This window comes from Prunus mume, linkage group LG1 (genome assembly GCF_029339155.1).
Source record: "Prunus mume cultivar Tortuosa linkage group LG1, ASM2933915v1, whole genome shotgun sequence".
Classification (NCBI taxonomy): domain Eukaryota; kingdom Viridiplantae; phylum Streptophyta; class Magnoliopsida; order Rosales; family Rosaceae; genus Prunus; species Prunus mume.
In genome coordinates, this window is record NC_142698.1 from 7,198,748 (window position 1) to 7,212,901 (window position 14,154).

The following is a 14,154-nucleotide window of genomic DNA, read 5'->3' on the forward strand; positions in this document are numbered from 1 at the left end:
ATCTGAAATTTTGATTGAAATCCCAACGGATATACCAGAATTAACTTGAAATTTAAAACAACTAATGATCTAGTAGTAAAATATAAATAAAATTTTTGCTATAAACTCCACCATATGCGTCAAACTAACCCACCGAATTATAAAGGATAAATAACTAGTGTGGTCATCATGCACTAATAACTAGCTTAATCATAATGAGACATTTTTGGAAGAACTTTTTTTACAAATTTATAAATAAACCCAATCCTAGACATGTATTTATAAAAAAAACCCAAACACCAAAATCAACCCCAAAGTCAACTTTTTGGGTGTGTTTATAAATGAGTATTGAGTGTGTGTAATGATGGGTTTTGGGTGTGTTTATATGTTTAAATAGTGCTTTGGTTTTTTTATAATTTCAACCCCCATTTTGGGTGTTTTAGTGAAACTCCCAAATTTTTTATGTAATCCGAGTCATCAGCTACCTGAGAAAATTTGCTTAATAGGATTCCACTCGGAAGAAAAAAAAAAGGTAGATGCTGCAAATAAGAAGAAAAAAAACACACAGAATTTTAAGGGGAAACACCTAATTTTCTATGTTTAATTACTTCTTTGTTTCAGACAAAAAATAAATAAATTTATTCTTTGTTTATTTACAATGTAAATAATCATTTTACAACAGAAAATATTTTTTATGACCACTTTAACCGAATGTGTACCTTTATCATCATCAGGAACGGACCGACCCTTTGGTTAACATGGGCTATAGCCCAGGCGATTCTTTTTTATTTATTTATTATATAGTATAAAATAACAAACGCAGCACCTACCCGAAGTTCCAATCAATATAAATGGACCTTAGCTGTGCGTTGACTTGGTGAAACAATGAACATTTTTGTTTTGAAAATAGAGAAACAATTAACCTTAAAAAACTTTAATAAAAAACCACATAAATGAGTTTTGAGTATGTGTAATGATGGGTTTTGGGTGTGTTTATAAAGTGTTTTAGGTGTTGGGTTTTTTTATAATTTTAGCCTCCATTTTGGGTGTTTTAGTGAAACTCCCTAAATTAAAACCACAACTCCTTGCTCAGCTTTAATACATCAAAAAGAATTTTGAGACAAAGAAACAAGTAATACGTCAGCTCCAACAAAAAATAAAACAAATAATAAATGTTATATATATATTTTTTTAGAGATAATAAATGTTATCTTTTAACTCCTTATACCATTTATGAATCAAAATTTTGTTTGCCAAATTTGAATTTTTTTAAAGTTAAATGTTCAAGAAAATAAATTACAATGATATAAACTAAAATTAAATTAAGAAAAAATTAAACATAAAATTATTTTAGAGTTAAATCATTTTTAAACAATTAATAAAGTTGAGTATGAGATATACATGAATAGTTCTATTTTAGATCGAAAAATTTGGGTTTGAGTTATCTAGCATTAGAGATGGACTTAATAGGTTTATATGCAAGGTAAATTTAGCTCACCCCATTTTAAAATCTTGGATCCGTCCTTGACCATCATTTTCAACACTTAACACATGTCTATAGACATAACTATAGTTAACTATTTGCTTTATATTTGTGGAACCATGATTATGTCCATGAACACGTGTTCTAATGCTGGTTGCGGTACGATTACTGCGATTTTTTGGCTAAACCGCAAACCGACCGAATATTTATTGTTTGGTCTTTTTTGAAGCCGCAAACCGACTGCGTTTTGCGGTTAACCGCATTGTGGTAAAACCACAATTTCGGTTGATTATCATGAATTAATGGTTTAAATCGATTGGGTTATTTTGGACCTAAATTACACAGTTTTAGGTCTTTTATGTTGGGTCTTTTTGTGTCATAAAAATCCAATCTTCCATTCTTTTGTAGGCCTAGTTTTGAAGCTTTTTTTGAAACCTTTCGAGTTCAAGCATACTTTACAAATTTAAGCAATTAAACTCACAACCTAACGAAATAAATTTAAACCCAAGAAAATAATGTTAAAATTTAGTTACAACCCAAAAGAAAAATGCAAAATGCAATGCAAACTTAATTAAAGTTACAACCTAAAAGAAAAATTAATCAAAGTTACAACCCAAAGGAAAAATCTAATTCAAAATTAATTAAAGTTACAAACCAAAAGAAAAATGCAATTGAAGGACCCGGTTACGATGTATTGGCACCAATGATATCTACAAATAAAACAACACAAGTTTAGTACATTTTATTATAAGAAGAAGCATAAATAACATGAACATATATAAACTAATGACTTACAAGTTGTAATATATTCCATTTCCTTGTAGAATTCAACCTTATCATCTGTGGGTTCCTTATAAAAAGAAAGTTTATCTGCCCTAAGCTAATCACAAGTACACACTAATGTCTTTACCATTTTAGGATGCAAGGAGGTTCTAAAAGGATCCACAATTCTCTTGCCTAGGCTAAAAGCATTTTCACTACCAACCGTAGAACTTGGAATTGCAAAGATGTCCTTGGCAACTTGTGAAAGAATCGGATATCTTGTTTGGTTCTCTTTCCACCAATTCAAGAGATAAATTGTTTGCTCAAAGGGCTCTCAAAAGGATCCGTCAAGTACTTATCCACTTCATTGGATATCTCAACAGATTGCTCATCCTTCCTTTTTTGCACAAATTGTTGCCTTAGTTGAAATGTGACATAAACATCGTCACCAATTTGTGCAACCTCATCATCAACCTTATCCTCATAAATTTGGCTGACAACACTGCAAACACGAAAATCTGCGACAAATGAGACAGAAAACGTGTACAAAAAAATATTTGTATTAATGAAATTTAGGGTTACAATCTTTGTATTGAATCCTCTTATTCGATCTCCAAAATATTTAAAGAAAATTTGTTTTTGATACAAGGGTCGTAGAGACTTGATCTTGATCAAACGGGTAGCATGAAGCTTGTTTGGTATTTGGGAATTTTCTAGGGGGAGGAACCGACACGTATTTGTTGTGCTTGGTGGCTCTTCCAAAGTGGGGTGAAGAATGCTGAGAGTTTTCTGTTTCTTCTTAATGCTTTGTTTTTCTAAACTCCTCTTTTTCATCTTGAGGCCTCCTATTTATAGACTCGTGCCGAATGCTTGACCTAAATAGCTTTCCTTCTTTAAGACCTTCCTTTGTGGAATTCTGATTTGATTTAAAATCAATTCCAATAATTTGGTAATTTAACCAAATTATATTTGATTGATTGACTTAATTAATATTTGATTTAAATCGAAGTCAATCACAGAAGATTCTTTCCTTTAATTTTGTCTTCACTTTGAACCGTTTGATGCACTTCGTCGGATGTCGACACGTGTCACTTTTGACAACTAATCTGATTTTGATGAGTCATACATCACATGGGTGAATTATGGGGCCCATAATTCAATCCACCGAACCCTAGTTATTTTTCTTATCTAATGGAATTTATTGCACCAAAATTTCTTTGTCTACAAACACCCCCAACCCCTTTATACTCATTATACAATCCATTCAAATACTTTACAACCTCCTTAATAATCTCATCTTGCTTTCTAGCATCCCCCTCAAGATTACCAAATCTTATTTGAAGCATTTGAAGCTTCATCCTTGGGTCTAGCACATTGCCCAAAAATATTAGCTTATTCACAATCTCAAAGCTCCCCAATATTTGTCAAATTTCAACTTCATTGAAGATGCTACCCGTTGCATAGTAGGATTCCTAGGATCCTTCATTTTTGCTTCTATTTGAACTTGTAATGCAGCCAATTCTAGGAAAATTATTAGGGATGTACAAGTTTTGGTTGCACTAAGCTTCAATGTAGCATCATAAATTTTTTTGAGAAAATGCACAAAAGCTAATGCCTTCTCCTAATCATCATCTTTTGAAGGTCCCACTCTCTTAACCATCACTTTCTTAACTTTTTCTTCCTCTAGAAAGTAAGCTTGAAACACTTCACAAGAATATGTCATCTTGTCAAAGACTTGCCTATACTTGAATGCACCTTCAAGCATTTTATAGGTTGCATTCCACCTTGTAGGCACATCCATTAGCATATTTGCCATCTTGTCCATCCTTCATGCAATGGCAAACTCTCTAAACTTATCCAACCTCGCTAGAGAAGAGTGAATAAACTTCACATGATTTCATATACCCTCAATTGAGGCACTGAGCTCCTTCAACACATCCTTAACAATTAAATTAAGAATGTGATCAGCACACCTCAAGTGCAAGCACTTCCCATCTAACATTAAGGTGTTCATTGCCTTTAGGCTTTGTGCCATGTACTCAACCACCCCATCATTGGTGGAAGCATTATCAATGGCAATTGTGAACACTTTGTATATAGCCTAATCCATCAAACATGCATTTAGGGTTTTCCCTATGTCAATGCCCTTATGACTAGTGATCTTTGTGAAGCTAATTATTCTTTTGTGCAAGTTTCAATCACTATCCATGAAGTGGATGGTCACAACCATGTAATTTATATTTTGGATCGATGTCCAAGTATCAGTTGTGATACTAACTCTTTGTCCACCAATCACACTTATTATCTTTGCCTTTTCAACCATGAATAACTCCTACACCCCCTCAGCAACCTTCTTCCTACTTGGTACCTTCAAACGAGGTTGCACCTCGTACATCATCATTTCCTTAAAACCCAAGCCCTCAATGACTCTAAAAGGATGCTTATCCTTAGTGAATGTGTGAGAGACCAATTCACTACCCATTGTATTCGTTGTCAAGGAAGGTGATGCAGATAAAGAGCCAATAAAATTTATGGGGCATTTGAATCAAAAGCATTAATAAGTTCAATGCATGAACGTTTTGTTTTGGCTTCTAATAAATTCCATGTATTTGGAATGGAATAACTAGAGTCATAATTATTTGGATGGGGCTTAATGTATCTGGATTAATGGGTTAATTAATTTAGGTGCTAGTTCGATGTATGCGATGAGAGATTAAGTCTTTAAATACTTGTATGCTCATATTTCTCAAGGGGGTGGTGGTTGTTGATAATTGAAATTGAAAACAAAGAGAGTGTTCTCTCATCTTTGCTCATAATCTGGGTATTCTTAGAATTAACGAGTTTGAGCATTTTATTCTATCTTTTATGTCAAGTTTCTGGTATTCTTAGACTAAACGGGGCTTGGTGGTTCGTGGTTCGTGTTTTCCAACATCCTTGCTCGAGTGCTGCTGCATCAGAAGGTTAATTTGCATCACCTTGTTGTTGATAGAGAGGAGAGAGCTTGCATCTCCTCTCTATGTGATTTTTTAAACCCGTTGTCCCATTTTTTCTAGGGTCCACTAACATCTCCACTTTGCAATAATTGCAAACCCCTATAATATTCTCTATCTCATTACCATCATTCTTTATTTGTTTTATGCAATGTAACCGCACAATCAATTTTAGGGCTTTCCTCCCATCTCCCACCACAAGCCCCTCATGTGTGGGATTTTGTGTTTAAGTTGGAGGTTGTGTTTCGGGTTTTTCGATTTGTGTTTGGGGATTATAGGCATTAGGTGTGTTAGAGTGGCTAGACTCCATGTATAAAATACAACACAACAAGAACGACATAGAAGCATATTAATAACAGATTAAACACAACCAAATTAAACTAAAAAAAAGAGGAATCAAATATTTAACTCAATTCAACAATTTAATTCAACTCAATTACACCCTAAAAAATGTAAGCATTATCAAATTAAACCTCCAAAACATACCAAATTAAACTAAAAAACCAGAAAGAAAATCAATTCAAAGATAATAAAAAACAGAATCCAAAACAGAATACTCCCAAACCTCCAAAAAACACAATTTAATTAACATACAAAACACATTATTTAGATTTACCTCCGAAAAAACATATAGCAAATTATCCAAGCTCAGCAACCACTCCAACCTCCAAACCAAACCCAGCTCAGCAAAAATCCTTGCCAAAAATCAAATATGTCATTAGAAAAGCTTAGAAAACCTTCATTTAACCATAAATTGAAACCTTATTATGCCCAATTCCATTCAAAATTCTAAACCCTCAATTTCAGAAATCAGGTTTACCTGATTGATAGCTCCAAATCGATGACGACTGATTGCGGTGGAGAGGTTGAGTTAGAAAGGCACAGCTGGAGAGGTTGACTGGAGACAGACTTGAGAGAGGTTGAGAGCGGCTGAGGTTTAGGGTGAGAATGGTGGCGGGTTTGAGTTGAGATAGAGATCTAGTTGAGAGAGGCTGAGTTTGAGTGAGAGTGGTGGAGGTTGAGTTGAGACAAAGATCGAGTTGAGTTGAGAGGGAAGAGAACTGAGATCGAGAAAGGATAGAGTTGAGTTGAGTTGAGTCTAAGATTGAGAGAGAGAGAGAGAGAGAGAGAGAGAGAGAATGAGTGAGTGTAGAGAGAGAGAGAGAGAGAGAAGGAGAGACGAATGAGTGAGTGTAGAGAGAGAGAGAGAGAAAGAGGCTTAGGTATGATCGTAGCTGTTAGACGAATGAGTAATTAAAAACAGTTTGCGGTTGCGGTTACCACAAGTTTGGTATTTTCCAAACCGCAATCGCAACCGCTATTGCAGGTCGGTTCCTCAAACCGCAAATTGCAATCGGTTTTCTCGCCTATTCGATTCAAATGTGGTAATATCTCTGTTGGTTTTTGCAATTTTTCAGTCTAAAATGCCACCCCTAATGTGTTCACTGTTGAGAATGATAATAATGATACACCTGGTAAGCAAAAATGCTTCCCTAATCTACATCTTCTCTACCAAATCTGGCAAAAGGTATAATTTGCATATGCATATTTGGCAACCACTTGCACCACTCATTTTCTTTTTAATATGTCACCTCAAGATTTTAAATCTCCAAATGGACGAGTCAAAAATTAAGGCAATTTTTCCTTGAAGGTTTCCATAAAGTAAATTTTGTCTTGTTGAAATGTTGAAGCTTTCTAGGCATTTGCTTAACCATTTGTCCCATCGTTTAGTGACAAATTTTTAATAAGGTAAATTTTGAAAGCAATGATGAGCATGAAATGAGATTTAGTAAAATAAATCAAATTTCTACGACCTTTATTTTAGTGCTGCTAAACAAACCTTAAAATTAACAGAGTACACCTTATGATCTAAGTACACTCTAATATTTTAATCAAAATATAAAATTAACTAAGTACACCTTATTTAACTCACAAAAATACCCCTTGTACACCATAATATACTATATCACACAACACCCTAATATCAATCCTAAACTAGGTTTCTCTTTTTACATGAATTCGTTCCCTCTTTTCAGATTTTGGGTTCGCGTCAAAATCTTTAATTTCGTAAGTTGTTGCAGGAGTAGATTTGCTAGCTCCTTCAATTCAAAGCTTGATTCTTGTAAATCCTTGTGATTTTCTTTGCAATATGTGGAGGGGACTCAAACATCTCTATCAAATTACTAGTAAAATGCATCATTCACCAGTCCAAAATCCTTGAGAATTTTGGATGCTTCTAAGTTAGAAGAAAAGTTTAAACACCCTAGGATTTTAAAGTCATCCACTTCAACTTTATTGTATGGATGATGTTGAGCTAAGAAGTCATATGAAACAAACTTTTTCATTCAAATATGGCTGCCCATCTTTTGCATCAGAAAGAATCAAGTACAGTAAGAAACGCTGACACTTGTCTTTCGCTGTGTTTGTAAGAAGCTCTAAGCCTTTGAAGCATCAAAGACCCTTTAAATTATACCTAAAATTCTCTATGTTTGATTAGGATTGAATATGGTGAGTAGGGTAGACTTATTAAAATTATATTTGTTTCACAATTCCATATATTCTTTTTAGTCATTTTATATCAAGGTAAATTATTAATTCAATAAATACTTTGGTAGTAAGGTGTACTCAATTAATTTTAAAGTTCGTTTAACATCACTTTTTTTTTCTTTTTTAAATTCAAAAAGAGCTGTGACTTGATTATTGAAGACGGGTAAGGTATGTAGGGCCTACAAAATATTCACCTAATTCATTGTCTATTAATAAGATACTGAATGATAGCTTTAAAGCATTATATTATTATATCATAATTATCATGATGGAACCTAAAAAACATGATCTTGATCACCATGAAATTTTTTAAGTGTTGAGTTTAGTCCAATCAATTAGCAATGTACACAATTTAGGTTTGCATATTTACTTATCAGGAATAAATATTCTATATCTGCTTATGTGTTTATCAGCTAATAGTATTAAAATTATTCCAAAGAATTATGTGGATTTTACATTAAAATACATAATTTAATGACTCTAAAATTAGTCCAATCAAACCTTTATGTTTAAAGAGACTCATCCAATCTCTAGAATATAGCTCGGTTTTTTTATACTTATTTCTCCTTTATCAATAAAACATTATCGCTTTTTGCATTAAAAATAAAAAAAGAAATAAAATCAATTAGGGAATAGTTTATCTAACTTCAATTAATTTCTGATAAGTATACATTCTCGATTATGCTTGCTCTGTTCTTAATAAGTAAACATGCCGCGGGAGTGAAGCGAATCATATATATCTCATACGAAGGAATCTTTTGAGTCAGAAGCACGCAACACTAGCTGACGCCGATTCTTGTAATCTTGTTCCTCCTCACCAACAATCAAACAAATCCAGATAATCTAAAAATATTGAAAGTCCACGTCATCACACACTGTGCCTGACAATACAAATTCACACATGGATTCAGTTTAACACATCCGCTTTCTCACTGAAGCTCAGAAAACCGGGTTTCACATTTCATCTTCTTCTCCAACATTTTCTCTGCCTTTTGGTCTCTTTGAGAATCAGCCATGGCATTGCAGAGGCAGTTCTTAAAGAAAGCTCTAGGGGAAGCCAAGACCAAGATTGGTGGCTACCATTTTCGTCACAGGCCGTCTCTCTGCGGTTCTTTCTCTACGGTGCCTTCTTCTGCTGCTGGTGCTGGTGCTGATCATGAGGCTTCTCTGCCTTTGCTGCCGCCGTTTGATTACGAGCCAAAGCCTTACAATGGACCTCGGGGTGATGAGGTCTTCCAGAAGCGAAAGAAGTTTTTGGGTCCTTCTCTTTTCCATTATTATCAGAACCCTGTATGTTTGTTTTTCTCTACACTTTCTTTTACCATTTGGATTAAATGCCGCATTTTTTTGTTTTGGTTGAAATCATTTGCGATAACTTGTTTGTTTCTCTGTCATTGGGCTTCAGTCTCTCCGGCCGTTTGGCTGCTGAGAAACCAGAGGAAAATTTAATCAAACAGTATTTTCATGGGAAAATTTTAAAAGGAACTGACTAAAATATAAAACAAAGTATCAATTTTGCTTTTCAATGGCTCTGTCTGATAAAATAAAGAATCATGTTGCTTCTCTTGCTATGCACCAATCAATAAGAAGTGAAATTTGAGTGACTTTTGACATTTAGCCAAACTCTTTCAATCTTGTATTATTGGTAAAACTGCTTGCCGCCGAGCAATTATACAGTCAAGTTATGTGGTAGAGTCTTATGTTGCATGTATTTCATAGTCGAAAAATTCTGGTTCCAAGGCATAAGGGTGTTCCTATATGATTTATTGCCTTTGCTCAACACCACCAGTTCATTTGCTAGTGAATAGAAATTATTCTCTCCTCGCCTGTATGATGTTGCGTTTGCTTTTGTGCTACCGGATGTCCGCTGTTATATTAACACAGTTTATGCAGAAACTGATTTCTTTGTTTTATTTATCGTTGTGTAAACAGCTCAATATTGTTGAAGGGAAGATGCAATATTTGTTCGATGAGAATGGCAGGCGCTACCTTGATGCTTTTGCTGGGATAGTAACTGTTTCTTGTGGACATTGCCATCCAGAAGTTTTAAATGCTATCATGGAGCAGAGCAAGCTTCTGCAGCATGCCACAACCATTTACCTGCACCATGCAATAGCTGATTTTGCCGAGGCATTAGCTTCAAAAATGCCTGGAAATTTAAAGGTTCAAGTTCTTCAAACTAGATTTCCAGACAATTTCTGACACTAAATTTTATTTTTTCTTAATGGTAGACAATTTCTTTGTTTAATTACGGGCTGCGTAAGCTATTATATTTTAGCCTTCCCTTTGAAATGTTAAGTAATAGTACTGAATAGAGCAACAGTGTTATGGTTTATCTGGTTTCAAAACTTGAGATATTTCTCAATTACTGTAAGGACAGAAGACTTCTGGGACTGTTGTGTAATCCATTTTATGTGCTTCATTTATCACCTGTTTTTTTTTTTACTTGCCAACTACTGAATAAACAGTTGTAAAATGCAGGTTGTTTACTTTGTGAATTCTGGGACAGAAGCAAATGAATTAGCAATGTTGATGGCTCGTCTATATAGTGGTAGTCTTGATATGATTTCATTGAGAAATGCATATCATGGGGGCAGTTCTAATACAATTGGTTTGACCGCTTTGAACACTTGGAAGTATCCAATTCCACAGGTTTGTACAATCAGTAGTCAGTATAGCTCCAAAGATCCATCTTCTGGCATGCTATGTTTAGAATACATCCAAATTTGATATGTCATTACTTTTATAGAGAAAGTGGGGAGAACCAGAGTTCCAATTCAGAGAGGTAGGCAAGGTGATCCGTTAACCAGTTTATCACATTTTAATTACAATCACATGTAAATTATTAGTGTTCCAACATATGTTACCTGTGATATGCGTCTATGCTGTTCAATTTGGTCTCTTAAGGTAAACCAGGGTTATGGAAGAATTGTTTCTCATCTTTCTGACATAATTTATGCTTTTGCAGGCACAATATTCTCAAAATAAAAGTTCTAAAAAAATGTTAATAAGACTAAATTTAATTAAGTTATTTTTTTCCATTATGATTAATAGTAGTTATAAATACACATGGTAGGAAGTTCACTAGAGATAATGTCCTATCATCGCAAACTTTCTACTCTATGATGAGATTGTTTGTAACTCATTCTAACATAGCAAAACATGCATATGCAATGCACATTGATCAATTCATACCCTTGCTGAGTCTTCAGTCTTTGGCTCATTACTATTCTTTCAGTGTCACCAATATAAAGTTATACAATAATCATGCATGAACACTATTGAGACACCAACTTCTCTATATTTTCTACTTACTACTTGCTTTATCATTGCAGGGTGAAATTCATCACGTTGTAAATCCAGATCCATACCATGGAATCTTTGGCTCGGATGCCAAAAGTTATGCTAAAGATGTACAAGATCACATTGCTTATGGAACTTCAGGAAAAGTTGCTGGATTTATATCTGAAACAATTCAGGTTGGTACTGAATGTTGTTTCAGATGCGGCTTTAAATTGATACATAAAACGCCCTGTGCTTAGGAATCTGATACTTAATTCAAAATTTTTTTTCACATTATCTAACTGTAGGGAGTTGGAGGAGCAGTTGAATTGGCACCTGGATATTTAAAACTGGTTTATGACATTGTTCGCAAGGCTGGTGGTGTCTGCATTGCTGATGAAGTACAAACTGGGTTCGGGCGCACAGGAAGCCATTATTGGGGCTTTGAAACGCAGGGTGTCATTCCTGATATAGTTACCATGGCTAAGGTCTTTAAATATCAATTGATAGTTTGTATTTTATTTTGGAAAAGTTTGACTTATGTGGTTTGGTGTTACAACAGTAGTATATGGTTGTGTTGCATATTTTCATTGCCAGCCTTTTCCTATAGATGACTTTGATTTTTGTGAAACACAATAACTTATTTACTGAACTATTTACCAATTTATTCGTTTGTTAAAAAAATTCAGGGCATTGGAAACGGTTTGCCATTGGGAGCAGTGGTGACAACACCAGAAATAGCTAGTGTACTAGCCCAGAAGATTCAATTCAACACTTTTGGTGGAAACCCTGTATGCTCTGCTGGAGGGCTTGCAGTGCTCAGAGTTATTGATAAGGAGAAGCGTCAAGTTCATTGTGCTGATGTTGGCTCTCACTTGCTTGGGCGTTTGAGAGATCTTCAGCAAAGATATGGAAGTAACTACCCTTTGAACTCGATGTCTTTAGAATTCTCACTATTATAGGCGTGTATCCCTGGAATTTAAATATTTATCTATAGCCCATGTCATGGCCCTTTGTTAATGGGGAAATCAGCTGAGCCAGTTTTATATTTTTGAATGTAAGCAAAGCTTACTCTGTAGTAGTACACAGAACTACTCTAAGGTTTGTCTCATGATATTATATTCCAAAAGATGGAGTTACTCGTTTCCTTTAATTTCCCTACATATAGTTAGCTAACCTCATTAGGTTTATTGTGCTTAGACTTGATTCTATTGCCTCGCTTTATACTCTGCCTTGTAGACTCATTTGATTCCTAACTGATTGTTTGCAATTTGGCTCTCTCTTTCTGGTGCCGTACTTTGGTCTCTGAATCTGTCAAATATTACCGCAAGTGTTCTTATGTATTATATTCTGTGTCAGTCATTGGAGATGTCAGAGGCCGAGGCTTAATGGTGGGGATAGAGCTTGTCACTGACAGGAAAGAGAAGAAGCCTGCGAAGGCAGAAACCACAGTTTTGTTCGAGAAACTCAGAGGTATCAACACACACACTCTCCCAGCTCATAGTATAAATTATTTCAATGATCCCAAGTTAAATTACATTTATCTCCATGAATTCCTTTCTACATACTAATCATCATTTGGTTATTGATTGAAGAGCTCGGAGTTCTAGTTGGCAAAGGGGGACTACATGGAAATGTTTTTAGGATAAAGCCACCGATGTGTTTTACCAAAGATGATGCAGGTACTTTTTATGTCTTAGGCTTGGTATGAATTAGCCCAAATGGTAGCTGGAAAGCATTCTATGAGCTGAGAGACAACAGCTAAATCTACACAACACACACACACACACACACACACACATTATTTATACATGTGAATATAATAATTATTTTCCCCCTCCCCGCTCGAAGTGCAGCCCACGTAGAAGACAATCTTGAGGCAACTCAATATAATACTCCCCCCTCCCCCTCCCTAGCGAATGACAAAAATATATATAAATATATATAATAAATATTTTCTAATAAGGTCCATAACTTCTGTCCCGAAGAAGGTCCTTCAATGAAGACATGTTTTTCAACTGTTACACATGAATGGTTGATATGCATATTTACTGTGAGCGTGCATTTGGACGTGCGCGTGTGGTGACATATAACAGATGAAATAATTGTTTTTGGGTTGTGTTTTTCCGGTTGAGATACATACTTAGGTTAAACTTTTATGTCTGCAGATTTTCTTGTCGATGCTTTGGACTACTCCATGTCAAAGTTGTGAGGGCTAATACATGAAGAACCAAATGATATTGTGGATTGTAAAGAACTTTCAATAATGTAAAGTTAAATTCCTAGAGTCTGTGCTCATTTTACATGAGAAATATCAGCTTGGTCATCTCCCCGAAGGTGTCTAGCAACCGTTGGATGAAATCGATCCATGTACGACGAGTGAGGATGCCAATCTGTGCACCAAAATGGATTCCGCTACCTTATCATTAGATGCCATTAAGAGAGCGAGATAACCATTTTTCTCTTCTTTTTTTGGGGGGTGGGAGGAGGAGGGGGGAGAGAAACATCACAACTCTAAATTTTGGTTTATCAAGTTCATATTTGCAATTCAAGTACTCCAACACTCACGTGGAAGAGGGACTACCTGCATGAGAATGTTTTTGAGTTCTGGTTTTTCTTCCTCCAAAATGTCACCTCAAAGTGGAAAAGTGTTGAATAGAGAGCCAACCAACATTCTGTAAATAAGAAAGAAAAATTGTCAGTGGTGCGTGGGTTATTTTCAACACTCACAAACCTCATGATCCAAAGAGGGTTGTTAAAATTACATTCCAAATAGCTTTTCAATTCTTCCAGCTAAAGTTATAAATAATTATAAGTAACCCCTACGATTATAACTTAAGCGGCCTCTAGATACTCTTGACGGATGTAAAGGATGTGATTTTACAACTTCCAAAATTTTATCTCACATAAAAACGCAGCATGAAAAAGTAAGCTCAATCTGATAAATTTAGCAATGACACAGTTGGGAGTTGGCTCGCAGCAAAGATTGTGTTCATTGGGTCAAAGACAGCCTTGCAGCCGAAACATGCATATAGCAAGCTCCAGCAGTCAGCTTCCATGCCACTTCTGGTAAAATATTGCAGTGATTCTATAACAGGAGCTCAGCTCACA

At 35.1% G+C, this 14,154-nt stretch overlaps 1 protein-coding gene and 2 long non-coding RNA genes across 4 annotated transcripts; 1 reads left to right on the forward strand and 2 right to left on the reverse strand.

Annotated features, from left to right (window-relative positions):
• Positions 1–1,933: 1,933 nt before the first annotated feature.
• LOC148920887 (uncharacterized) lies at positions 1,934–6,356 on the reverse strand. Its single transcript, XR_016123298.1, has 3 exons — positions 6,035–6,356; positions 5,831–5,909; positions 1,934–2,172 (listed from the first exon to the last, which is right to left on the reverse strand). It is a non-coding gene; the product is annotated as an uncharacterized LOC148920887 (long non-coding RNA).
• A 2,310-nt stretch (positions 6,357–8,666) lies between these two features.
• LOC103333451 (alanine--glyoxylate aminotransferase 2 homolog 1, mitochondrial) lies at positions 8,667–13,593 on the forward strand. Of its 2 annotated transcripts, XM_089042897.1 has the most exons (10): positions 8,667–9,051; positions 9,694–9,924; positions 10,243–10,413; positions 10,511–10,555; positions 11,097–11,240; positions 11,352–11,531; positions 11,733–11,958; positions 12,403–12,516; positions 12,639–12,725; positions 13,212–13,593. In XM_089042897.1, exons 1-10 carry the CDS (start codon positions 8,776–8,778, stop codon positions 13,253–13,255), a joined length of 1,518 nt encoding a protein of 505 aa, XP_088899023.1. In that variant the 5' UTR covers positions 8,667–8,775; the 3' UTR covers positions 13,256–13,593. The 2 variants fall into 2 exon arrangements, with proteins under 2 accessions (XP_088899023.1, XP_008234501.2); XM_008236279.2 differs by lacking the exon at positions 10,511–10,555 and having other exon boundaries at positions 8,669–9,051.
• On the reverse strand, positions 13,267–13,768 carry LOC148920888 (uncharacterized). The gene is made up of 2 exons (XR_016122710.1): positions 13,628–13,768; positions 13,267–13,436 (listed from the first exon to the last, which is right to left on the reverse strand). It is a non-coding gene; the product is annotated as an uncharacterized LOC148920888 (long non-coding RNA).
• Between the last annotated feature and the right edge of the window lie 386 nt (positions 13,769–14,154).